Raw genomic sequence first — 25,894 nt, 5'->3', positions numbered from 1 at the left:
AATTTATAGCTTCGCCGACCTTGACGGCTGGAAGCATGAACGACAACGTAACACCGCAGCTGTAACTCACTATTCGGGCAATGTTGTGTATTGATTGATTATTCAGCTAATCCTAGCATAAGGCAGCCTTGAAGCGAAGTCACGATGGATGAATGAATGACTAATATATATATGAGATCTGCATTTATATTCCGAGAGGGAATGTCGAGACGGTGTGGTATAAGTAGGCATACTTATATTATCGAACGAACATCGTCAGGTTCTTCATGGGTTTTGCAGAGGTCGAAAATTGCCTCGGTGGATCAGATGCGACTTTAGCACGGATTGAAAGAGTAAGCGTAATGAGCCAAGAGTCGTTATCGGCGCACGTTGACGGTTTGAGCGGTTTATGTGGTATCGTGAGAAACCCTACAGAGTTTATTCTGCATCTATGCTACCTATGCACTGGCATTACCCCGGATAGTTACGAGTAAATCACATCATTGCTAGACAAAACATATCATTCATACATATACGCATGTATGTAGATGTAGGTGACAAAGGTCAAGCAGTACATTTGCATATGTACGTCTCTCAAGATGTCAAGATTTCTGTTAGAATTACCAAACACTTTTATGTATGTTGATTGATAAGATTGATGTAAATGATAGAAATGTTACGGTAGGTTAGTAGGTGTGTAAAAGCATCGAGATATAGGCGTCATGGTGTTGCAGTTTTAATGTTTCCCTTAATGATTTTTAGAGTTGTCGTGATTGAAACGAATAGAAACGAATTGAAGCGGATTGAAGTTGATTGAGGTCTCCGACTTGGCGGCACGTACTACTCACTACTGCACTACGTGCACTGCTTTGCACTACCAGACACTATTTGAGCATCTCTGATCGGACCTGACTACGGGGTTATTTTGTACCCCCACTGGCACTTGCGACCGTATGCGACAAAGAAAGCCTGAAGATTTGTTTTAGCGGGATTAACGAGCCAATGATGTTTGGGTATGAACCTAAATAGGTACCCACCTGTAGCGGACCTGCAGGTCTCGCCTCAACTGCTGCGCTAAAAGTACCAATCCATACCAATCCACGCCTAACCACACCAAAAATTCGCGATCCAAAATCTAGAAATGGCTAGAGATCTCCAGGGTCGCAGGGCGGAATCCAAAAACAGAATTACCCGGTGGTGTTCAGAGCGCGCAGAGGCTCATCCTTTGATGCACTTCTCAACTGATCACTCCGGCAGTCCGTCTATTCTTTCCATTCTTTCCTAATTATTTTCTCATTCTCGAATCCCTACGTCTGGGCACGCACGGCTGGGCAAAAAAGTATTAATTCTTAAAAGTAAACCAACCCCATCAAGTTGTTTGCCTTTTTTACTTTTTTTGTTTCTTCCTTTATTCCTCTCTCTCTTCCTTCTTCCCCCCCTTCCCCGTTTCCCTTTTCGCATTTTTGTTTCTTGAGGGATTGAGGGATTACGCATCGTGTCATATCCATATCCATTCTCCCTTCGTAATTCCGACGACCTGTCTTCGGTCTTCCCGGTCTTACTTTTTGACGACTCTGCAGCTGGTCTGAAAGGCGCTGGGATTTCTTGACGAAATCAAACAAACATAATATCGTAGCTGTTGTAGCTTTGGAATATCCATCTGCTGCGCAAAGTCTACCCAATCTAATCAAGGAATCCTTTCGATCATACGATCGCGCCATTCTACCGCTAGCGTACGTCAACTGTAAGATTCGACAACGAGGACAGATATATATCATCCTTTTCATCAACATCAACATCAATCCGTTAGATCGGATATGCTGGAAAATATGGATTGGACGTCAACAAACCCGACGTCGTTTCGGGCTAATAACCCTGGCATGGAATGGGCACCTGAACCGACAACGTTCACCATACTTAAAAAGCCTCACGATTCCCACCCTTCCATCGACCACTTGGTATTATTGGTCTTCGAAGCTGTACTGGAAGTCGTCTGTGTTAGCTTACCCGGATATATTATCGCAAGGTTAGGACATTTCGATGCCGACAAGCAGAAGTTCTTGGCGAATCTGAATGTTATGCTTTTTACGCCATGCCTGAGTATGTAGACTTTGTAACCATGCCTGTACTGTTTGTTTTCCGCTAACAAACAATTAGTCTTCACGAAATTGGCATCGCAACTCAATGCCGACAAGTTAATCGATCTCGCAGTGATACCCTTTATCTTTATCATACAGACAGCCGTCTCATATATGGTATCGATACTTGTATCCAAGGCATTCCGGTTTAAGAAACGTCCGGCCAACTTCGTAACGGCGATGGGTGTGTTTGGAAACTCCAACTCGTTACCTATTTCACTAGTTATCTCGCTTTCGCAAACATTGAAGGGACTTCATTGGGATAGGATACCTGGCGATAACGATGACGAAGTTGGTGCACGTGGTATCTTGTACCTCCTGATTTTCCAACAGCTTGGCCAATTGGTTAGATGGAGCTGGGGATATCATGTCTTGTTGGCACCTAAGAGTCGATACGAGGAGTACCAGAACGAAACGGTCGAAGAAGGAAGATATCGGGATCGTGTGTCCCAGGATGCCTTGATACCGGGTTTGGATGGAAATGTTACGACAGAAAACGACTCAAGCAGCTCGGACGGATCGGATGTATACGAACCGGCCGGTCGAACTCCAGTTGCTGGAACATCGGTGGCATCGCCTGACGACTCTGATGAGGAGCCTAGCACGCCGAAACGTCTGGCAAACAAGCAACGCAAGGATGCCAACAGCGTTAACGGACAGTATGTGACGGCCGGGCCTGGTGATATTATGACATTCCCTCGCATGCATGAACTGAACGATCCGGAGATCCCGAGCGGAATCCAAGGCTATTATGTTCGCGCGAGGCTCGGTATTAAGAGGGCCGCTGCATCTACTGAACAGCATGTTATCGATCTCTCTAAGCGTACATACCAACGCCTACCACGCCCGGTCCAGACTGTCTTGGCTAGAATGTGGAGAGGATGGTTACGAACGTATAACTTCTTATGGGAGTTCATGAACCCGCCGCTATGGGCCATGCTTTGCGCTATCGTTGTAGCCTCGGTACCTGATCTGCAACGACTTTTCTTCAAGGAGGGAACGTTTGTCAACAACAGTGTGACGAGGGCCGTATCACAAAGCGGTGGTGTCGCGGTGCCTCTTATCCTTGTGGTACTAGGTGCCAACCTAGCTCGGAACACGCAAAACCAAACGACTAGGGATCCAGAGGAAGAAGAAATCGGAAAGAAGTTGCTCGTGGCCTCCCTCATCAGCCGTATGCTGCTCCCTACCCTTATCATGGCCCCCATTCTAGCAATCTTCGCCAAATATGTCCCGGTCAGCATCCTCGACGATCCGATATTTGTTATCGTCTGCTTCCTTCTCACGGGTGCACCAAGCGCTTTACAATTGGCACAAATCTGTCAAATTAATGAAGTGTACGAAGGAGTCATGTCCAAGATCTTGTTCCAGAGCTATGTTATCTGGTAAGTTATTATCTGCTACGATTGTCCCGAATTTTTACTGATTGCTTGTAGGATTCTTCCTTCGACACTGGTGCTTGTCATGATGGCACTCGAGACGGTTGAGTGGGCTAAATAATGGGTAGGGTGATCGATGCTCGACTCACACTTGTATTTGTACGAAATTATGTGCGAAGTGCGAACAAAAAGAGAAACGAAACATAAAACATAAATATTGGAGTAAGGAAGGGTACATACGAAAGCCAATGTGTTAGCAATTTGCCTCGGTTAGAGAGCATGCGCACGACGGCTCAGAAAAAACGGAAACGACTCTAATGCGGCAGCGCCGATGTGTTACACGGTGAAGGGCCATTTATGTAATGGAGATCGCGATGCCAGCAATAGGGACCGTTTTGTATATCACCTGGTTCATTGATAGGTCCATTGGATAGATAGGTGCTTTGGATGGGTTCAAAGTTGGTCCTATAGGAGTATATAAATTGAGCCACCTTCTCCACGCATCGATCATGAGCCGTTGTACAACATCCATTATATGTATTGTATGTGTGTATGTAAGTGTGTCGGTGTATGTACCCGTACCATGACCCAGATTCACGTTGTGGAGTTCATGGAACATGTGACGACAGTAAAATTCGCGAAGTAGCACCCGACACATTCTGAGGTGATTCAACATACTGACACAATAATACGTGGATAAGCCGGAGAGACTGCCAGGTGCGAGGCCGAATTGTCGATGATGTCCGAGATATGCACGTGGTGAAGTTATGCACCGGGCGGTAAATGCCCCGCGGCGTCATACGATAAACAGAGGTAACACCAACCCCTCCATACGATCCATCTCCAGGCTTCCAGCTTCCGAACAACATTCTGTACCTAAAATCTACCCACAAGTACGGATTGCGCTAGACTAGCGTGCTAAGTCGGGTTACGCCGTGTTCATAATTATGAGAAGTGATGTAACCTGCATCTTACATCTTACTTTTTACTTTTTTACAATTTGCAATTCGTTTTTCTACCGTTCAACTTCACAACCAATCCTATAAGAATCCTATAGAATTGATTTCAATTCTGGATCCGTGATTCCAAATCCGCCGTTATATACAATACGTCTCATTCAATTCTCACGTAACTGTTCAATATAGGTCGTAAAAAGAAACCTCGTCACCAGAAGGGTTCAAACCCACGTCCGTGGTCAAGACGCAAGATGGGTCAAGAACAATCTAGCCTCATCGACCCGGACACTCCTCCGGACACCTTGTCCGAGCGCAGCTTACATGCTGTCGCCGAATTTATCAAGAAGGGCGGCGTGAAGAGAATCGTGGTCATGACTGGCGCTGGAATATCCACCGCAGCTGGAAGTAAGTTCAACTCTCGATGCGATATGTCTGATAAGACCCCTCTGCAATCTCATATTTTATATCACATATTATATTATGGTAACACATCACTCACCACCACACAGTCCCCGATTTTCGCTCTCCCAAGACGGGTCTGTACCACAACCTCTCACGCTTCAATCTCCCCCACCCCGAAGCCGTCTTCGAGATCGACTTCTTCCGCCGCAACCCGGCGCCCTTCTACCTCCTAGCCAAGGAGCTCTACCCCGGCAACTTCAGCCCAACAATCTCACACGCATTCATCGCGCTGCTCTCAAAGAAAGGTCTTCTCCGCATGCTCTTCACCCAGAACATCGACTGTCTAGAGCGCGCGGCCGGTGTGCCGGCAGATAAGATCGTCGAGGCGCACGGCAGCTTCGCGACGCAGCGATGTATCGACTGCCGCACGGAGTTCCCAGACCACATGATGCACGACTTCGTCAAGCGCGGGGAGGCGCCGCGCTGCGTGCGCGAGGTATGCAAGGGCCTCGTCAAGCCCGACATCGTCTTCTTCGGCGAGCAGCTGCCCGAGAAGTTCCACAACAACACCAACGTCACCGCCACCGCCGACCTCGTCCTCGTCATGGGCACAAGTCTCCTCGTTCACCCCTTCGCCGGACTCCCGCGTAACGCGCGCGAGCGCGTCCCCCGTGTCCTCTTCAACCTCGAGCGTGTAGGCGATCTCGGCACCCGCGCAGACGACGTCCTAGTCCTAGGCGAATGCGACGCCGGCGTGCGCAAGCTAGCGGACGAGCTAGGCTGGCGCGACGAGCTGGAGGGGATGTGGCGCAAGATGGTCGGGGACAAGGAAGCGGACCGGCAGATATCCAAGACGGCGAAAGAAGCGGCGATCGAGGACGAGCTGGCCCAGCTCGTCCAAGACGTGGAGGATAAGTTGGCCATAACCACCGACACCGAGGGCGACCGAGCCGAAGCTAACGTCGACACGCAGGATGATGGTGGCGCGCGCGGTAAGGAGATTCTTGAGAAAGCTGATGCGCAGAAGCTCGTCGATGACGGCGTACCGGTTTCGGAGACGGGTGATGGTGAAGGTGGTGAGGAGGGTGTGGGTCAGGAGGGAAAGGGAAAGGGTGAGGTTGGCGATGGTGGGAAGGAGGAGCAGTTGACTTTCGAACCGCTGAAACCTACGACGCTGAAACCGGTTACGGCTGAGGGTGCTGGGAAGGCAGAGGATCAAGGTGGTGGTGATAAGCCCGCTGTTTAAACCCGTCTTACTTGGTTTTTACATGCGAACCCGACTTGCCTCATGTCAATCAAGAAACGTGGTGGGTAAACGGTGACGACGAAAATGATGACGACAGGGCGGGAAAATTACTTGTGTTTTTCATCCATCCATTGAGTTTCGGTTTTGCGGCTACGGCTACGGCTACGGCTACGGCTACGGTTACGGTTACGGCGACGCTACATCATCATAGGCTCTATATAGGAAGTTGGTGCTGGTGCTAAGGCGGTTGTACGTATAGGTAGTTTCCGTGTATGCTTGAGAGAGAAAGGAATATACCCATGAGCTTTTTGCCTGACAGAATGGGGGTTTATTATGGGTGTTACTTGCTTGTTAGAATGAGGAGGTGGGTAGGTGTTTATCTTTATAGTGTGGCGTTGTGCTCGGTAAAGGGGTACGGACGGGTAGGTAGGTACCTAATTAGGCGGTCCTAGGCATAAAAATTGTTGATTGCCTCTTACTAGAATTCTAGAGGTAGCCTGTTGGTAATAAGATTGAATACTCGTGCCTCGAGATGGTTGATATATCCCATAAACGTAGACAGGTAGCTGCAGTGACACGCCGGAGTGTTTATGGTGAAGTCCGGCTTTGGCGGTTTCAACCTCAAGCCCAGAGGCAAGCCATAAGCCTACTACTTCCACTAAATCAACCCCCAAATTACGCAGAACATCATTCACAAACAGAACGGCATAACGAGCAAGACAAGCCAATCTACTCAGCACTCCAACGGGTGCTAATACTCATTAACAATATACACTAAACCTAACCCTACGTGAACGTAGAAATGCGAAAGATTTTTTTCCCAAGCCATCCCTCCGAAAATACAATGAACAACGATACCGCTCAGAGACGTTCAATGTATAAAAGATAAATAGGAACCTGCCTCCCTAGCCAGGCGCCCGATACGCGCGGTCTTCAAAAAAGAAATTCGTCTTTCGCAACAAAATACACGCTAGAGATATATGCAAGAAAAGATACTATCCGCCGATGCTGAAGAAATGCTGATGGTGGTACATGATGTACATGATGATGATGCTATGCTAATAACCTTAAAACAGTTCCCGATCCAAAACGCCCAATTTCAAAGCCTGGAACAGCGAAGAGGGGGTATGGGGTATCTCAGCTGCAAATGCGATGCTATATGGGGTGTCCTAACAAAGGGAAAGAGGTCTCTGAAATCAAATAACGAATGCTGCCGTGATGCCCTAAAATGATGTTGCCGCCAGTCCCGCTCGTAGCTATACAGAACACAAGAGTTTAAAGATGCAAACTTATCAGTATACAAAGGTGCTTAGATGAACCCTCCACCGAAGTCGTCTCCCACGATCGCCGGGCTCCTGAGCCCATGACCCATGCCGTGGCCTACGTTCACGGTAACTGTGTTTGCACGTGGTGGCGGTATGCCCGGAGACGGGGAGGAATCATAATCCCTAAATCCAGGCGACACGGGAACGGTCTCAGATCGCTTTGGTTGGTACCGCTGTACTCTACCTGACAACGGCGTTTCATCACGTCGTAATGGTGGTTGTTCGAGGGTAGGCGTCATAGGTCTGCTGAAATTGAAAGACCGAAACCCAAATGGCGACTCTGAACGACCGACAACGCCTTGCGGCAGCACGCGTGGTGGGGTTTCTAGCGGGGAATCGGCACCGACAAAAGGTGATTCGCCACGGTAAGATAGCGCGGCATCGAAGGTAGATTCGGTAGGTGAAGGCATGGGCCATTGGGAAGAGTCGGGCGTCGGGGCGTTGCGGTGTCCCATACACGGGGCCGTGAGCTGGTCATCTACATCATCGTCCAAGGCGAACGTTGCAATATGCAGGTTAGATCGAGCTTCTTTAAGTGGCGGCGGCGCGAGTTGGGCGTCAATCGGCAGGAAACGTGGGCTAGCTAAGGGACCAGATTGAGGTAGTAGAGGACTATCGGGAGACGTTGGGCGCGAGCTATCTTGAGACGCTCTGCGAGATTGAGGTTGAGATGAAGGTTGAATCACATATTCATCCGCAGCAGGTCGGCGTACATTTTTGGTGTTTGGCCTACCAGGTCTCCCATGTGCACCAATAGCACCAGGGGGTGGTCCAGCTCTTTCCTTCATAGGCCTGCGCGAGCTCTCGCCGGTGGGTGTATGCGGGCGCTGGTCCATCATGAATGGGGCAGGCGGATATGTGCCAGCACGGTCCGGCGTCCTCGGACGAGGATCGAGATTCAATGGCGGGGGGCGTACAAGCTGTCGCATTTGAGATCCGGGCATTTGAGGCGGCAAGAATTCCTCTGGTTCATCCATAAACGCACTCTCAAGATCTTCCAACTTGATTTGCATACTCACTTTATGGTGAGTAATGGAAGTCATGGTATCCCGTCTAGCCGCGACTGACCGAATAACCGGATCGCACCACATATTCATCGAGTTATTTGTGGGCGTCTCCTCACTGCCACGAGGCGTTGATACAGGTGACGGGATAGATGCTGGCCCGCGTCTTGGCATATCCCAAGCATTCTGCACCTCCTTAAGATTGGTCGTTCCGTTTCTTTGGCTGCCTCTGCTTGGCGAGCGGAACATATCATCACGGAATGCCGGCCGTCCACGGACTGGGCTGTGGTTTTCCATATCCTTGACGGACTGCGGAGGAGACGGGGGCTTTATTGGTGATTGGAACATCTTCGGCGATTCAGCGGTCTGGGGGCTCGATTTATTTACCCGTAGAGGCATCGGGGCCTTTGGGGATTCGTCGTTTCTTTGAATAGGAGCTTGATCGTTAGGAATATCCAGCTTAAGCCCAAACTGATCCAATGGTGATCTGGAGGCTGACAACGCTGACATCGTTGGGCCTCTCGTAGAATGCATATCGAGGGGATTCATCCAGGCTGTCTTCTTTTCCACAGGAGTAGCTGGCCGAGAAGGGTTTCGTACCGGCACCGGCGGAACTGCTGCCAAATCTGAAGTTGAGGCGTCGAACCGATTAGAGCCTAGATTGGGATTCGATACCCATTGCCTGAGATTTGGGTGAATCGAATCTGTGAGTTCGGACAAGCTCATAGCTGCAGGACTACTCTTGGATCCGTAAGGCGAAGCTCCTGGCTGCGTAGCTGTGATCTTACACGTATGCGACGTGTCGGGGCGAGAAACTGAGTAAACGGTGCCATTGGGCGCGCCTTTTCCATCCTGTCTTCCAGCTACAGCATCTTGTTCAAGTTTTCGGCGTTGTTGATTTGACGAAGCCACTGCTTCGTTGGCTAGCTTCCTGTATACCGTTAATTGAAGAATTCACGTAATTTGATATCTTCTCAGCTTACTTCTTTTTGTCGCCGCCACCGATCTTAAACCCAAAAAATGAGACCATCTTGTTCCTCCTCAAAAATAAACATTAACCGCTTTCCTCCACCGGTAAGGTTGCCGTAAGCTCTAGCAGTCGGGGACAACAGCAGAATTGAACATCAAGAAAAAAACAAAGAAAATTTTGGATATCAATAATATTTAGAAATGATTTGCTCGGACCGCTGTATGGGAGCCGGGACTGGCGACAGGATCGCGTTTAACAGCGGGGTTGAAACGAGGATGCTAGCAGTCCATGTCGATCGTAATAGGGACAAGGAGCAAGACGTCACGATATAATCGACGTTGTCAGACAGGATGCCATGTACGATCCTTGAAGTCTTGGAAAATAAAATAAATTAGGAAGCAATTGGCTCCTATTTGAAAAAAGGAATCAAAACAAGTTGGCAAGACGCATATGGGAGATGCGGAAGGAATTGGAGATAGGGCTTTTTGGAGAGATTCTGCAAATATCACGCTCGCGTGCGTGGGTTCGTGGTCAAGGTAGTATTTAAAATGCCAAGCCAGAAAGGGTTCGACTGTGTTCTTATTACAGCGTACCGATGATACCCAAGGTCTCTCTCTCTCTCTCTCTCGTCCCCGACGGTGAAGTTAGGCGTTAAGCACTGGCTCGAATTAAGCCAATCGTAAGAAGCAGAAAAGAGTGTATAATAGCATTGAAATATCACGACAATGGGAAATGGACATTATGCATGCAGCATGGCGGACAGAGGATGAATAATAACTAATAAGAGACACACACAGCAGATGTATGTAACGGTTGTAATGGTGATCGATCATTTAGAAGATGAGAATTGACGAGAGAGAGTGAGACCCGAAGGGGGAAAACGGCTGCGGCCCCACATATTTCAGGGGAAACTAACTACTTTGACCAGGGTACCAGGGATACCAGGGGGTACATGGCCCATGTCTAGGCTCTTGGCAGGGTGTCCCTTGCTCATTGTTGTGTCATCAATTTCCCCTTTCGATTCTGCGCGCAGTCAGACAGTTTGTTTAGTGGACTTGGTCGACTAAGAGCGTGTTCCAGCCTCGATAAAGTGGAAGCGACATCTTCGAGCCGCATAAATACTTGATATGAGACAAAATCTTTTAAGCCATCTCCTCTCTACCGACACGTGTACGAACCCTGTGCTATAAACCGTGCTCGTATCAAATCATATTATTATTTTGAGTGGATTGTTATGTTTGTCGGTAACACCGGCTGCCCCTTTTGGCTTTCAGATTGCTGAATGCGGTAGAATCGCTTTAATCGGATATGACGATGATTTCCTTAATCGATACTCGATAAAAAGGGATAAAAATCTAGATTATCGGATCCAATATGATACATATATCTTCAATGTTAAAGACTTTTAGGTCCCTTCCTTCGTCTGATTAGAACTTGGGGGCCAGATATGATTACTGTGTGAAACATCATACAGGGATGGAGGCATTTGGCTCGGAGCCATCCGAAGCTTAACACTAAAACAAGCCCCAATGCAACGTTTTAGCCGACTCCAACCATTCGAAACCGAGCCTTGGAGGTGCTAGTGTCTCTGCAGCTTGCAAATAGCTCCTATATTTTGAGGTAATCGCCAGTACGCTGCGAAGGGATATCAACTCTAGTGGCTATGTTGATGTCTCAGTGGCGATGATAACAATATGAGATATGACCGTAGCAAGCCCTACCCCAGGCACTATCACACCGCTTCACTACGAGCTGCAGCGTGATAAGTAGGTAGGTAGTAGTTACTCGTCTTCATGCGAAAGTGGCATTGCCTCTTGAGCCTTAGTTCGAAGGATATCCTTCTTGCGGCCTCCCGACATCAAGTCACCGGTCATGGAGATGCTTTCCCCTCAGCAGTGCAGTAGTACCAAGTTGGCGTCAGATTGCAGGCATTCGCATAGAATATTCTACAGCGTACGCCATTGTGGACCAACTTGACCAACCACTCGTGATGGAGACATGGAGTTGAGACAAAACCCAAGTACTCTTATGGCACGATATCAAGTTTTGGAGCTTGTGGAGTAAACAAATTAGAGGGTTGAATTTGTCTATTTCCTATGATGACCCAGATAGACGACGATCTTATATCGATTAGATCTTGAACTACGCTCTAGAACTATGTCGAATATTTCATGATAGCCTATCCATCTTCAAACTCATCCCTCTTATATTACTCACAGTCTTCTGTGTGTTGACACCAGGTCCAGTCAAGTAAGCAAGTAGGCCATGATGTGCAGTTACAGGTCACTCATCTCACACCAAGCCCACGAACGTCAACCATACTCTATCCTGTCGACTCAAGATCAGCTAAGATCCCACCGATTTTAGGAGCAACATGATCACCGCAGTGGTTTAATAGGCCTCCTACACGTCTAACTAGTACGATTGAACCCCTTATGCTTCATCTGAAAGTGAAGCTTCAGCCTATAATTAGATATAGCCTTGGAAGTTTTCTTCAATTTAACCCGCATACTTTCATCATTCTGTATATGCAAGTGAATCCACTCCTAATATACAATAATCATGCTCATCATGTCAATCCTGTCTTCAGCTCCTGAACTCACCTCAAGGTACCCACTCCCTAAAACTTTACTCTAACCTCCATACCTAACTTAACATTTAATCTATCTCATTTATCATCGACTTCTACGAGATCATATCTAGTCATTATGATCATGAAATGCGTTGGATGGTGTATAGGTACGCCTAGATTGTACAATCATTCCAGTTACAATACAATGCCACAAACCAAAACCTTATCGAAACCAAGGTCTCATCGGAGCAAACACAGCTAACACGTTACAAAAACATCTAATATGGTATTCAAATCATCTTATATAAGTATGTCCCAAATATGTTCATTGTCCACCCAAACCATCTAACCCCCATCGTCCCAAAACATCTATAACCCAAATCCCTTAAGTTAAACCGTCCCGTTCCCGGCAGCAAGCCCCTGCTTCCTAGCCAAATTCAACGCCTTCAACTTCGCCGTTCCAAAGCCCGCAACGCCCTCCTCCTGGTTATCGCCGAGCCATGGCTTTTTGCTATCGCCCAGAATACTTCCGGCGAGGAAATACACCGATAAGCCGACGATAATCAGCACGAAAGCGATAGGGTACAAGAAGTGAATAGCATAGCCGAAAACGTGGATACCGATGATCGTGCCCCAGAAATTCGCTGTGAGCAGGGAAATGTTGTAGAAGGCGGCGGAGGCGATACGCAGCAGGAACGGCACGATGGAGTAGAAGAAGGCAAGCACGAGCGTATAGCCGACGAGGTAGCCCGCGACCTGGTTGTTCCAAGTGGCCTGCTGGAAGCTGGTGCGGTCGAAGATGGCGGCCTGGACGCCGTTGATGCACATGCCGAATAGGCCCATGAAGGACAGGACCTCGTACATGGGACGCTTGCTAACGTACCACTCTTCGAACACGTTGGTGAGACCGTAGCACGTGGCGCCAAGGAGGGCGAAAAGGTCACCTTTTAGCATGTTCTGCCCGGAGCCACCATTCGTGCCTTGGATATGGTCGCTAGCGAGTAGAAGACCCATTCCACCGATGCAGATCAAGATGCCGAGGATTTGGAAGAGCTTGTACCTCACACGTAGTAGGAGGAACGAGATGACGACGACGCAGACGATAGCCCAGAAGTTGATTAGTTGTGCGGAGAGGATGTTGGTGTAACGATAGGCTAGCACGGTGAAATAGTTGCCCTGGACATCGAGGAAACTAAGGATGAAGTATCTCCAGCCGTCTCGAAGCAGAATCTTGCCATACTTCTTGGGTCCGTAAGTGTAAAGAGTGTAAGTAAGGTAAATAAGCGATAACAGAATATAGGTGAAAACAGTCTGGAAAGCCGGGATGGAAGTCCCATAATTGGCTAGGAATGTCGTGAATGTATTCGTAGCAGTGATGCAGAGCGCGAGCAGTTGGCCCAGTAGAAGAACGATCCAGAAATCAGCAGTTGTGAGGTAGGAATACCAATGGACCTTTGTGGCTTCAATGTGCTGCAATCCGTGACCAACTGCTTCGTTGGTAGCCTGGTCGTTTCCAGATGAGCCCTCGTTGCTACTACCACCAGTTACCACAACGGTAGTGGTGGGCTCGAAGTGGCCCGGTTTTTGATATTCCGCCATTTCGAATTGCTGAACCTGACTATATCCTTGGTTTTTATGATTGAGTCGAAAGAAATTTCGAAATATTTGAACGTTGGCGAATGCGATTTCCGAAAGCCTCATACAAGCGCGACAATCGAAATGGGTATCTTGTTGAAAAATAAAATTGCGCCAACCAATTACGACTCCCTTTCAGAATCGTTCGTGTTATTGGACGAGATTGGGTATCAGAAAAGTGCGAAAACAAAATCCTCCTTGTAAGTCTTTCTGTCCTCCCCTACTGCAAGCGCAAAGACTTCAAGTCGCCTGCAATTAGTGTTACCGTAATTCAAGTGCGCACATGGAAGGATGTGCGCGGTTACGGTAGAGCGAATGCGGGGTTGAGATAGTTGAACAAGAGATCATAAGAACAAGATTATGAGATTCACGGATTCTCAATATATATCTAGCATACCTTCGTAGGTCCTCTTTCGCAGACGAGACTAAGATAGTTCCAGTGCTAAGGCGAAAATTATTCAGGAAGAGAAGAAGAAAAAAAGGTCGTCCGGTCCGTCTAGGTCGATCGATGTGGTCGGTCGGCGTGGTAGGTTAGACAAGATCTGGGAAGTAACCTCCGTAGAGGGTTGCCAAAGTGGGGACTCGTGGGGTGTTACAGGCGTGCTTGCTTTCGTAAACTCTTGCAAAAGTCTTCAAATTCGGGCCTTTCATTGGCCACAGTATCCTAGTCAGCAGTCTTTTCAGCTAACTAACAGGGCTAGCCCTGGGCTGGGTTGTTCATTATCGCCGGGCTCCACCGATTAGCATGTGTTTTCAAGGCCTGCCCGCGGGAGCTCCCATTGGATTCTGACCGGTTGGTAACTTTTAGCGCTGAATCTAACTTTTTTCTTTCGTTTCAACTTGCAACTGTCTTTTCAAAATGATAAACATTCCATAAGACGATTTAATCAACAAAATTTAAGTCTCATTAATCAAAAAATCACTCAGGATACTATTCAATCAGATTGAACTTCGACATGACGCATTCAAAGAAACAGCTCGAAGACCTGTAAGCATTTTCGACTACAGGGTACAGACTAGATATGGGACATGTTTGTTTGCTAAAGTGATGCGATATCGACATGATTTCATAACGTAACAGGTTCAGCATCTCACCCGTAGGTCACTAAATCTACCTACTTCCAATACATATGTCAACTATCATGACCAAAGATAAAACCACGCGTATCCGATCGGTTTTTAGTCGAGCTGAAATTCCACGAGGACGCCACGTGCAAGTTTACAGGCTCGATAGGTGTTGAGCATGTCGCATTAGCTTGAAGTGGCGCCTGTGGGGGATAAGATGCTTGCCGATCTATAGGGGAAGATTACCTGTAGTTTAGCACATGTGCAATTCTCTTACCACAATAATGCGGCAAGATGATTTACATAACGACCATGCCAAGAACGAGCTGATAGGCATTTATATAGTGATGCGATTATGAACTCGAGAGTATTAGAAGATGGCTTCACAACTACATATCATGCCAGGATGGTTTGCTAGTGGTGGGACACTATTATACATCTATAATATTCTTGAAACTTTATGAGCGTAGGAATAGGGGAGACGGGTCGGGTCGAGGGTATGGCACTGCTAAGTGAACGCTTCGTATCGAAGGTTATATCAAACGTGCTACTTGAATAATTTTTGATTTATGAAGTTTGAAACGGCTTTAACAATGAATGCTTTTAGATTATACCATTCGGTTTAACGTTATACTGTGTTGCCGATATGAGTATGACCTCTATGATAGGCGCACGACTCAGGACCATATGCTTACTAAGCGGATTAGTAAGATATGTCGAATGTTGACGTTGTTGATAAACTAGTAGTTCATATCTTCAGTGAAAGATCGCCAATATATCTATTGTCGTCTTAATCGTATGGGTACGTATCAAATTCTGAACGTTTCAACATGTGCACTTAGTTAGTACTAGTACCTAGTACCCAGGCAGCTACCCTCGTGTATTGGTTGAAGACCAGTATCTTAAAAGATATTATACGTCCTCGGACAAGAATTCTCACTAAGCGAAAAGAGAGCTCCCATCTTTACTATATATGTTGTGGCTACCTAGGTACCTAGTAGGTATTTATAAACCTTAGAGATGATAGTCTTAGGTTGGGTCAATGAACGTAAAGGCACGTATGTATCTTCGTGGTAGGTATCTACTCGAAGATGTTTAGACGGGATTAAAACGTGTACATCTATCTATAGGTATGCGGTATTACCTAGGAAGGTTTATTACGATTTCAAGATTGCTTAGAAGGTCAGAGTGATGTTGGTGGTATGGTCTAAGAAAAGAGGCTGGTCATTGTCATCTTAGTCGTAAATAATTATTCATTTTCAAGTTCTGACTTTAAGCTGGAAATGATATTGTTTACTACCTGGTAGGTAGGTAAATAGGTGCTTCTATTATACTTATTGGATGCGGTTATGATGTAAGCATCTAAAAGAAATAAGGTGTTCAAGTTGATACCTATCCAAACATGAAAGTAGTATAGTAGTAAAGTGTCTAATTTGGGCAGGTAACCTGACTTTTGCGGTGATTTCGAATTCCGGGTTGGGATTCTTTTCATCTTGACACGGCTGGTTTGCTTGAGGGGTGGTAATACTCTATGCATCATACAGCAACGCTGGTACTTATGATGCTTTTTGGACCAGCCGCCGTTGACACCTTCACGGATTTTTATCAAGGCAAGATAATCTTTCACCCGGAAGAGGGATTTATCGGCGAATAGAAAATTGGCCAGAGGTAAGCCTTAAGATGATGTAGAATAGCCTGTCGGATCAGCTGGAAAAGAAAAAGGAGGCCAGTATATGCCATCAATTGGTAGCCGATTCGATCGAAGTACAGGATGCACCGAGACATTCTCAAAAGACCTTGGCAGATAGTTCTACACACATCGTTGGTGGCAAGTTGAAGCACGTGCCTGTAGTCTTACCAATAACATTCGATATTATACATATAATGACTCCAATGTGCCTGAAGCGTTGGTTCGGAATGGTCGCCCGGGCTCATTGGGACGCCGGATATCTAAGAAGTTCCTCGGCTGGATGAATTCCGGGCGGATTTCCCCAGATATGTAGCTACCTGCTGATTTGGCCTGCGTGAGAGCATATGGTAGGAATACGGCATCCAGCGGTTGTCATGTCGCTCTCGTATATTCCGTAACCAATGGGAGATAATACCACCTCGTCATCCGGCAGAGGACTATGGTTCCTTCGGCGCATCTACCGAACTTGAATGATCTCTAGTAGAGATGATAGATGTCATCGCCGGAAGAGCGACGGGATGTGATTCGTATCCTAGATATGGAGAACCGTAACGCGGGGAAGCCTTATTTGCTGTATGATGACCGAGGGGACGAAGAGGAAATCTTTCAGAGATCAGTGGGGGTCATCATTGCTATCAATGGAAAGGCTTCAGCGTCCCCTACTACCGGATAGGCTATAAAACAAAAATTAAGGACTACCGTAGTTAGCCAAATGTACTAGTCGGTTTTGTACATGGACGTACGTAAGAAGTGCTTGCATCTGCATGCAGGAGCTTTAAGTTGACAGAGATGATGGAATGTTGAAGGATGGCCCTTGACCTTTTCTTTAAGTACCTACTTAGGTAGTCAGTATATATATCAATTGTTCGCAGTACTTAATTCCTAGCAAGCCGATTTGATCTAGGTATAGGCAATGTCATTATTACCTTAAAATGTAGTGTTGAAGCTATATGGACCTTGTCGTTGCCAGAAAGCTACCCCCTGGCCGCGGGGATATGTGAATAGCGACGTCATCGCAAATCTTGAAAGTAGGAATAGTTACAGATTATGAATAAACATGCGAGGTAACGTCTAAGGTATTCTGGTCTCCATTCAGGTAGTTTTGTTCGAATGCATTAGAATATCGATATCGTGAGAGTGCAATGGTGATGTAGCACTCCAAGAGCTAAGAAAAATCAATAGGTAACCGTGCTAGTTTAAGAAAACCTCAGAAGAATACCTATGTTATAATATAGGTATGCTAATATTCTCACTGCAACTAATGAGACTTGAAATTTTTGGTATAATCTTTTGAGTTGAGAGCATCGTGAATATGCTCTATTACTATACATAAACGCACCTACCTACTCGGCCGAATCCGAAGCTGGCTGGCTGGAAAGGAATGGCTTGCAAGGGGGAAAAGAAATGTCCGAATGCTGACGTGTTGGAAGATCTTTACACTAAACCACACAAATCTATTAGATTAACTCATCCTTCTTACATACGTAGTTGTCAAGATAAAACCTCCCGCCGCAGATCTACGTAGTAGACCGAGTCCATGGGAGGCGGTTTGCTGGGTCTTTGAGGAGCACTTGAATTCAGAGAGAGTTAGGAAGGGATAGACATCGGTATTAGCGATGCACTGAACATCGGATTGTCAACTTTGTAGAGTGGTATTTGGAATCGCGATCCAAGTCGACTATCCTCAGGGGTACTGGGATGAGCGGTATGGGGTTGTGGAGGTCGAGGAATTGTGAGCGCCATTGAACCGAAAGGAGCATATTGCCAATTCAGGAAGCTCATGGGGAAAAGGACGGTCAGGCCCTTTCGATCGGCTCGCCGAAGAGACCCTCTCGCTGGTCACCTTGGCTTTCCAAATGTACTGTGTAAGAACCTTGTAATCCGATCAGGCCATTGATTAATTGATGACAGTGAAAATGCTATTCGAGTGGTCAAATCGACGGGCCATCCCACTAATTGGTAGCCTCGGGTATTTGAGCCACTGAACAAGCTAGTTTCTGGAAAGCACCCCGAATTTAATCGTCGCTAAGAGCGCTTAGTGGAAAAAGTTGAGATATTTGGTCTGCTGGGAAGGAGACGGACAAACCAGAGCCCTTTAAAATTCGTTGAAAGATGTACTATTTGTCCGCGGGACATTGATAGTCTGGTTGCTGGTTGCTGGTGCTCCAAATCAAGTACGCACGACCCCTCATCGCGACCAAGCCGCGACTGTGATATCTCGATAATGTACCCGAGACCCAAGTATGCAGAGCGGACATGTTTAAGGGGAACGGAAATCTAGAATACTCCAGAGATATGGATGGCAAAGATGCTTAGTCGATAGCCTAGACTATCCAGTCCCTCGGGATTCGGCCGTGACAAGATTGTTACACTATCCTTTGCTTGGTTCCTATATTGAACGAATGCATTATTATGCTTTCGCTCTGGCAGCCGTTACACTGATGAACCGCATATCTGGGTGGAATATTTGGTGTTGGCTCTCCACGTGAGGTTAGATAGTGGATGGATTCCCTTGCTGTTAGTTGACCTGGACTGTCAATTATGCATAGGAATCCCTGCTTAAGAGTTGCGAGATGCCAAGCCCACGTAGACCGTTGGCTCCTTTGGGATCAGCGCTCATACTTCCCACATAGCTACTGCAGAGAAGGTGTTGATGGTGTGTTGTCGTGTCTTGTCTCATAGCTAGATGACGGTGAGAGACTAAGAATAGTACCTACCTACATTATCAACCTCTATCTGGCAGATTCATTTGTTGTTTTCTTAAAAGCTTCATTCAGCTAGCTAGTAAGTGGACTGATGAGATTAGGTGCATCCCATATGTGCATAGGTAGGTATGTATGTATTGTACATTTATAGGTATGTACAATACATACATACAAAGTCCAAGCAAATTATCGCTTACTGTTTTGCTGGGATGTTGATCTCATCCGTGAGGCTACCTGGGTTTCGAGCAAGGGGGTATGCCTCTATCTGCATGCGCGAGATTTGGGGCGCCGTAGGGCCAGATTTGAACTCGGGAAAATTTACCTTGCCTCGGAAATGCTGAACCGAACGGAAATTGAAGCATGGTTCGCCCAGCTCGGCTCGCTGTACTCTGTAGGTGAGGTTTTCATTATTTGTTTAAAGGTTATCGAGCCCGAGATGCCACACAAGGAATCCGAAATGTGTTGATACCTTCTGTATGTATCAATCCCAACAAAGCCGGTCCCCATGACCATTGGTTCTTACGTGTATGTGCAGGCTCGCTGGCCTCGACGGTTGTGCAACGTTTCTACGCCGGTATGAACTGGCGGTAATCCGCGCCGTGAGGAGGGTATTTTTGGACACCCTTGCACTATACGGAGACTCATCATCCAAGGCGGGACAATGTTACGTGACGACCTCTACCACGTGTAACAACAGCGAATCGCGCATGGACGAAATCGAATATTCTTTTTACGCCGGAGCTGTCCCCGGGTCAAGTTCCATGCGATTATATGCGAGATACGATGAGGGAGCATCAAAATTTAAAAATGATAGAAATCTCTAAAGCCCGAATAATCATATTAAGAGGTAGCGGGACTGCGAGATAATTAGCGATGGAAGACTTACATATGTGAACCAAATCTTCAACCAATCTCAACAGACGACTCGAGATTTAGTAATAATAATGGCGATAATGATGATAATACGAATACGTATTAGTTATATCCGATTATCTATGGGCTAGAAGAAATACACAAGACATGCATGTGTGTAAAGCGGTCAAGTCGAGACGAGGTTCGTGCTGTTTAAGAGAGCGAAGTAAGGATTTTAAACGGTGATTCGAAGCTTGAAACGCACCTGGAGCCGCAAGTTTCAACGGGCCGCAGGGTCCAAGATGCGACCCGAGACAAGACGGGAGGCTTCCATAAGAAGATGACAAGATTCAGAACCCCTACCTCCTCCTTTGACTATGTGGAGAGAACTAAAGAGAACTGGTGGGCGCCGGTGGGGGTCGTGGTAATCAAACGAAGTGACATGGTGTGCCAGGTGAAAGTGGACAACGGTTCAGACGGCAATAAACTCCGGCCTTGACTTTGTGATCTGTGCTCCTCAGCCTTTTGAGTCTTGGAAGTTAATATGTATTACCTAGGATTGATTAGGATTGGTTTTCGATCTTATCGTTTTTGAGCCTCTTCATATTTAAGAGATTCTCCAGGAGAGAGAGAGGGGCGGGCGATGGTTAGGTTAGATCAGGATGGTCTGCGATTTATTATATCTGAAGTAAGTGGCGACAGCAAGACAAGTACCCAGCTGCGGAGTGTTATACTAAACCGGTAGCTTACTTATTTATTAGTACAATGGCAGAATGGCCACATGAGAGGACATTGGACGATGGTGGATTCGGTTGATGTAAAATATCTGCAAGGTGACGAGTGTAAAATCGTTGGCAAGGCACAATACATGTATCTATGTAGGTACAGATATGTAATGTACTCCGCTGTAATGGAAGGAGTGGAAGACTGGAAGACTGGAAGTCGCTGAAGACATCCTGTCCACCCATGTTTCCAACTTGTGTGCTGATTGATCCACAATAGATCCTGGTTCCCGTTGATTACTAACAGGCATGACCCTGTAACTCTTTGTACCTCCACCACCTATATCGCGATAAAATTCTAAGGAAGCCGGTAACGGTGCTACTTTCCAGCTTTGACCGTTCCATCATTTGTTTGAATAAAGACTGTCTTTTAAGCACAAGGTACTACGCAATAATATTATATTTCAATCTTCGTTCAAAGTTCTCATCTTCATAAAAATCTAATGAGACATCGGGATTTACCTAGGTAAGTTGAGTACGAGGTAAATTAGTAATGGAAAAAAAAACATCGAATGCTTCATACCTGCCAACACATATCAACTACCAATCTATACTTTTGGTCACACAAACCACTTATATTTTTCATCAGCTTTCAACCAATCTGCAAGATAGGAAAATCGAAAATTCACCGAAGCTCTTTGGTATCTTATGAATATTTGCATGTTGTGTAAGATACTAAAGCTCTTTCAACATTACTACTACATTAATCCAACGGCGGCAAAATAACCGCAAACAGACAAGTTCAGCATATGACCACACATCTACCTATGCTCGACCTTGTGTACTCGATATATCAAATTGACATATTGAAGCTAATTTTCATGAGAATCAAATATTTGAATAATACCTACAGCCTAGGTACTTACCTAAAGTGACAATATTTGGTAGGATTTCTACTTCCGTATAAATGAATTATAAACCATTCAAACTAGACCACAATCTTAAATAGAAGCTTAATAGACAAACTGTACCCGTTGATTCAAGTAAAGCTTAAACTTTGGAAGCAAGCACATGTACAATACCTTGAAACTCTAGGTCCCTTTTTTCTTCTCCACACGTATCTTCATGTTGTCCTACCGCCTTACCTCATCAGGATAGGCCCTTGCTGGAGAATTTCCCTACAGGGAACAGACAATTACCTTACAAAAACAAAGAGAGGAAAAATTAGGTCTTGAAGGAAAAAATCGTAGGCCAACCACGATTCGGCCAGTTAGATACTACCTAATCTGTGCCCCATTTAAAAATTCACCATCGTCGTCAGTCCACCAACCCAAGTCTACCAGGAGCAGGGAGCTCAAAAAGGACCACACCAACGGGACTAAGAAAGCGACCTTTGCCATTCGATTTTTTTCTTTCCACCTCCTGTCGCGCGATACACTACTTGTTCCTACTGAGACCTCCTACTTGCCATACTTAAAGATACCTTCTTGGCAAGCGAGAAATAAGAGGGTGTGAAAGTAGCGTAGCCGTACCAGGCAAGTACTACCTCTTATAGACGGAGTACCCCTAGCATCGACTGTATTTTCAGTTGTATCCAAGTATTCAAGGTTGTGTGTAATTTGTACACTACCAGCGACGAACTGTATGTACAATACATACCTGCCTAGTACCCATACATAAAACAGGTATGTACTGCGTACACCTAAACCCCCCCATTCCCATTCCCATTCCCCCATTCTGACCCGGTCTGGTTGATCAACTCACAACTTGTCCCCTCCGATAATTTCTCTTATTACTCCTATTAATTACCTACGTACCTACTTGAAGGTAGCCATCTCCCGTTACCGTTGCCGCCTCCCTTTTTCTAACCCACGTCTTGTCTCCCCCCCCCGTCGCGTGTGTACTGCGCAATTGTGTGGTGCAGTCTTTTCTTTTTTCACTTTTTCTAAATTTCCTAATCTCTCCTTCATAGAAATTTGGCGAGCATTCCGTCGCCAAATCGATCAAAATAGGTGTCGCCTTAAAAGAAATATTTTGGCTGAAGATTTTCGGTAAGTCGCGAAACCAGAGACATTTTTTTCACTCCACTTGATTATTTTTTTTGTTCTTGCCCTTTTTTTCCCGCCCCCTCTCGCGCAGGCAACTCTTAGGGCGAAGCTTTTATGTCGACGCGCTCGGAACATGAAATGGCAGCGACTATACGACTACAAAGCAACCAAGGCCTAAACTTTAATATTCTTCTAGTCGGGTACCTAAGTATTGGAAACGCCAACTTTATTTTCAATCTGTTTTATATCAGATAATTATTTAGACACCTGCATATATCAATACCAGGAAGAAATACCAGACCCGAATAGAAGACATGCCTTCAAATTTCCGAAACTACGCTTCTTAAACAAGACAACAATTATCACTTAATTCGATATTATCGCCGTTGCCTTTGTCGTTGCCGTTGCCGTTGCCGTTGCCATACTATTTCTATGCTCTATTCATTGTCAGACTCGGTCATGACGAGGCTGACACTCAATATTCTATAGGATCAACAGCTGTCTTCACACTTTCGTTCAGTTGTGAAGAGACTAGCCAGGGAACAGATAACATCTAAACATTGGACGGAGTAATATTCGCCGAGACAGTATGTCGCAGCAGTACTACGGAGACTCGCAATGGCCCGGAACGGGGCCGTCGCAGTCGACTTGGGATCATCAGACCCCTCCGCCACCCCCGGCGCGATCTGGTAAGACCAACTGGAGATATGAAGGGGCTACAGTTACCGAAGAACATAATAATTAATTCTGATATATTAGGTACCAACTCTACAAACCCACCTCAAGTCGAATCGATCGCTTTCTCTTACCAAATTGAGGGTACGTAACTCCGCGGCATGAAAATACTTCGAGGATCGATGTTGCAAGAGGAATTGTGCAACGGAATTCTTTGAAAAATTTTGAAAAAAAAAAAATCCACAACGCACACACCGATCGAGTCGATTTTTACGCATGACGATCGAATATGTTATTATGTTCTAGTGCTGACACGGTTAATTAACAGAGGTTGAACGAGCCATCGATAACCTAATCAAGAGCGGGAAGATGTACGGTCAGCAGGGTCGACGTGAGTTCACTCCAACCATGGGTAGGAAAAGGGGCAAGATGTATTGAGGGTGTTTGGAAAAAAAAAAAAAAAGTCGGAGGAGCTTTCGCGAAGACAGGTGCTAATTGGTATGTAGATGGTCGAGTTGCATCTGGGCATGGTCCGCGACCGCATTCCTTGGAGTTTGGCGACCCGCGCGCCGGCCATCCTGGCCCCAACCTGCAGAACTTCTATGCTGCGCAACGACATCAGCCTTCGCGCGGCTCCAACGAGGCGGAGCAGATGATGCAGGCCAAGCGGAGGATGGCGGCTCAACGGGAGCGTGATCTTCGCAACTATCATCAAGAGCAGCAATATAACCGAAGTAGGCCTCCCTCTTCTGTATAGCACAAGACTTGCGTCGCAATTCAAAACAAAATTCACTCGGCGGAGTCAACATGTCCTATGTTTCTCCCCTGGCTTCGCACGCGATGTTTCTCTCATGCCTGTTGACTTTCCGTAAAACACTGTTTCAACTTACTACGATGCGCTGAATCACAGCATCTTCATATCCCGCAAACCGACGCTAACTTTCCATCTCAACAGATGCTCTTGCTGATGTGCCTTACAACAACAAACCTGAACGCGCTCTGAGCCCTGGCAGTATGTCCGAAGACGAACGCCGCGACTTAATCGCCCGCCAGCGTAGCGCGCTTTTCGGTGGCGACGGTAATTATTCGGACGAGTCTAGCGTCGGTCGACCTGGAGTCGGGGTCTCTAGTCTGCCAACGGGTACTTCGGGTCACCGCGGTCCTTCTCCCATGGCCTACGACTTCGGACGATCAAATGCGCCCAATGCCCCTGAAGGCGCATCGCACTCTGCCGACACTCAGGGTCTATCACGTGCTAATAGTAACGCCAGTCCCCAGTCGAACCCCCCGACTAACATTGGCATTTTTGATAGTGCTGTCGGCCAGCAGGCTAGTCGCACCAGCAACTCGTCTCCGACTGGTGGATCCCCTCCCCGAATGGGAGGAGCCTCTAAGTCAATTCAAGGTGGAAGCGCGGTCGCTCCTATTGGTACGCGCCCATCAGCAACTTCGCAGGCACCCAACCCTGCGCTAAACAAACGCTCAACTACCCCTCTACCGTCGCCTTTAAGCCACGGATTTTCTGCTTCGGGTAACGGCGACGATTCGGCCCAGGGCGTTTCGACCACCGGGGCTCCTTCTAACCCGCCTAGTGCCGCTGCAGACGGATACAACGGATGGGGCGGCCGTTCAGGTGTTTGGGGGAATAAGTCGAACTTAGGAGTTCAGGCGAGCGTTTGGGGTTAGGAACCAAAGCCACGCTCGCGAGGCCCGAACAGATACCTACCCTTTGATGATTGAGCTATTAGGGGCTTGTTTTAAAATGGATGGCCGATGCTGGAAAGGCGCAGGAGAAATCTCATGATGATTGAATCAGCACAAAAATCGGTGTTCAGGTTGGTTGGGTTAGGCGAGGGATGCGTATATCCAGCATGAGCATGGGTGTTCAGGCCTTTGACGACATGGAAACAAAGATTTGGCAAAACAGGGGTGGAAAACATTATTCTGTTCGGAGTTTGTCGCGTTTCTGTTTTTTTCTTCCTTTTCTCGGCCTACGATACCTTTTTTCGACCCTTTCTCTATTTCCCCGGCATATCTCTTAAGACCATACCTACGAACGACACCCATGCGAGAACGATATATAACAGGGGTCTTATTCTCCTACGGATACCTGCAAAGGCTTGGCCGGACAGAACTACGAAAAGAGGGATATGGCATTTTTGGTAATGGAATGGTACGGCAAGGATACAAAGGCATAGGGTGGTCAGCGTTATCGGTTGAAGTTGCAATATTCCTTTTTCTCTTCACCTACTCTAATCCTAGGTTCCGCATCTTCGTACACTCATCACGGATTTTTTTCTCCCTCAACTCGATTACATAGACCAGTATATGAAGATGGATCCCGTGTCAACAATCTGGATTGGTACATTCGATGACCTCTGACTACCTGTTCCGCAAATGAAATTCTCTCCTCGATGTATCAGCCCAGTTACTACTCAATTTCTGATACTGGACCGAAGCTACATCGAGAGGTCTTCACGATCCTTGTACGACAAGATCAATGAGAGGAGTTGCAGGTCATCTTCATGGAT

At 46.6% G+C, this 25,894-nt stretch overlaps 5 protein-coding genes across 5 annotated transcripts; 3 read left to right on the top strand and 2 right to left on the bottom strand.

Moving 5' to 3' along the window:
• Positions 1–1,635: 1,635 nt before the first annotated feature.
• GGS22DRAFT_27292 (auxin efflux carrier) lies at positions 1,636–3,714 on the top strand. The gene is made up of 3 exons (XM_047966667.1): positions 1,636–2,079; positions 2,137–3,502; positions 3,554–3,714. The coding sequence occupies exons 1-3, from the start codon at positions 1,797–1,799 to the stop codon at positions 3,615–3,617; spliced, it is 1,713 nt and encodes a 570-aa protein (XP_047817739.1). The 5' UTR covers positions 1,636–1,796; the 3' UTR covers positions 3,618–3,714.
• Positions 3,715–4,359: 645 nt separating this feature from the next.
• On the top strand, positions 4,360–6,625 carry GGS22DRAFT_166365 (NAD-dependent deacetylase sirtuin-2). The gene is made up of 2 exons (XM_047961839.1): positions 4,360–4,857; positions 4,962–6,625. Exons 1-2 carry the CDS (start codon positions 4,704–4,706, stop codon positions 6,098–6,100), a joined length of 1,293 nt encoding a protein of 430 aa, XP_047817738.1. The 5' UTR covers positions 4,360–4,703; the 3' UTR covers positions 6,101–6,625.
• A 154-nt stretch (positions 6,626–6,779) lies between these two features.
• Positions 6,780–10,137, bottom strand: GGS22DRAFT_166364 (uncharacterized protein). The gene is made up of 2 exons (XM_047961838.1): positions 9,413–10,137; positions 6,780–9,360 (listed from the first exon to the last, which is right to left on the bottom strand). The coding sequence occupies exons 1-2, from the start codon at positions 9,457–9,459 to the stop codon at positions 7,410–7,412; spliced, it is 1,998 nt and encodes a 665-aa protein (XP_047817737.1). The 5' UTR covers positions 9,460–10,137; the 3' UTR covers positions 6,780–7,409.
• Positions 10,138–12,237: 2,100 nt separating this feature from the next.
• GGS22DRAFT_166363 (DUF914-domain-containing protein) lies at positions 12,238–14,117 on the bottom strand. Its single transcript, XM_047961837.1, has one exon. The coding sequence runs from the start codon at positions 13,670–13,672 to the stop codon at positions 12,362–12,364; it is 1,311 nt and encodes a 436-aa protein (XP_047817736.1). The 5' UTR covers positions 13,673–14,117; the 3' UTR covers positions 12,238–12,361.
• An 8,933-nt stretch (positions 14,118–23,050) lies between these two features.
• On the top strand, positions 23,051–25,239 carry GGS22DRAFT_27225 (uncharacterized protein). The gene is made up of 5 exons (XM_047966666.1): positions 23,051–23,377; positions 23,448–23,507; positions 23,692–23,754; positions 23,870–24,097; positions 24,319–25,239. Exons 1-5 carry the CDS (start codon positions 23,278–23,280, stop codon positions 25,047–25,049), a joined length of 1,182 nt encoding a protein of 393 aa, XP_047817735.1. The 5' UTR covers positions 23,051–23,277; the 3' UTR covers positions 25,050–25,239.
• Positions 25,240–25,894: the final 655 nt, after the last annotated feature.

Source organism: Annulohypoxylon maeteangense (assembly GCF_022496945.1).
Source record: "Annulohypoxylon maeteangense strain CBS 123835 unplaced genomic scaffold GGS22scaffold_11, whole genome shotgun sequence".
NCBI lineage: Eukaryota > Fungi > Ascomycota > Sordariomycetes > Xylariales > Hypoxylaceae > Annulohypoxylon > Annulohypoxylon maeteangense.
The sequence above is the reverse complement of the archived record's forward strand: the minus strand, read 5'-3'. Positions and strand labels throughout refer to the sequence as shown.

What these genes read in the sequence shown, in the direction of transcription:
- GGS22DRAFT_27292 (XM_047966667.1), top strand. Translation starts at nt 1,797, where the DNA reads ATGCTGGAAAATATGGATTGGACGTCAACAAACCCGACGTCGTTTCGG. An exon ending in GCTTTTTACGCCATGCCTGA is followed by an intron (nt 2,080 to 2,136) that starts GTATGTAGACTT and finishes ACAAACAATTAG; the next exon opens with TCTTCACGAAATTGGCATCG. An exon ending in TTCCAGAGCTATGTTATCTG is followed by an intron (nt 3,503 to 3,553) that starts GTAAGTTATTAT and finishes GATTGCTTGTAG; the next exon opens with GATTCTTCCTTCGACACTGG.
- GGS22DRAFT_166365 (XM_047961839.1), top strand. Translation starts at nt 4,704, where the DNA reads ATGGGTCAAGAACAATCTAGCCTCATCGACCCGGACACTCCTCCGGAC. An exon ending in AATATCCACCGCAGCTGGAA is followed by an intron (nt 4,858 to 4,961) that starts GTAAGTTCAACT and finishes ACCACCACACAG; the next exon opens with TCCCCGATTTTCGCTCTCCC.
- GGS22DRAFT_166364 (XM_047961838.1), bottom strand. Translation starts at nt 9,459, where the DNA reads ATGGTCTCATTTTTTGGGTTTAAGATCGGTGGCGGCGACAAAAAGAA. An exon ending in GGTGGCGGCGACAAAAAGAA is followed by an intron (nt 9,361 to 9,412) that starts GTAAGCTGAGAA and finishes AACGGTATACAG; the next exon opens with GAAGCTAGCCAACGAAGCAG.
- GGS22DRAFT_166363 (XM_047961837.1), bottom strand. Translation starts at nt 13,672, where the DNA reads ATGAGGCTTTCGGAAATCGCATTCGCCAACGTTCAAATATTTCGAAAT.
- GGS22DRAFT_27225 (XM_047966666.1), top strand. Translation starts at nt 23,278, where the DNA reads ATGTCGCAGCAGTACTACGGAGACTCGCAATGGCCCGGAACGGGGCCG. An exon ending in TTTCTCTTACCAAATTGAGG is followed by an intron (nt 23,508 to 23,691) that starts GTACGTAACTCC and finishes GTTAATTAACAG; the next exon opens with AGGTTGAACGAGCCATCGAT. An exon ending in AGAGCAGCAATATAACCGAA is followed by an intron (nt 24,098 to 24,318) that starts GTAGGCCTCCCT and finishes CCATCTCAACAG; the next exon opens with ATGCTCTTGCTGATGTGCCT.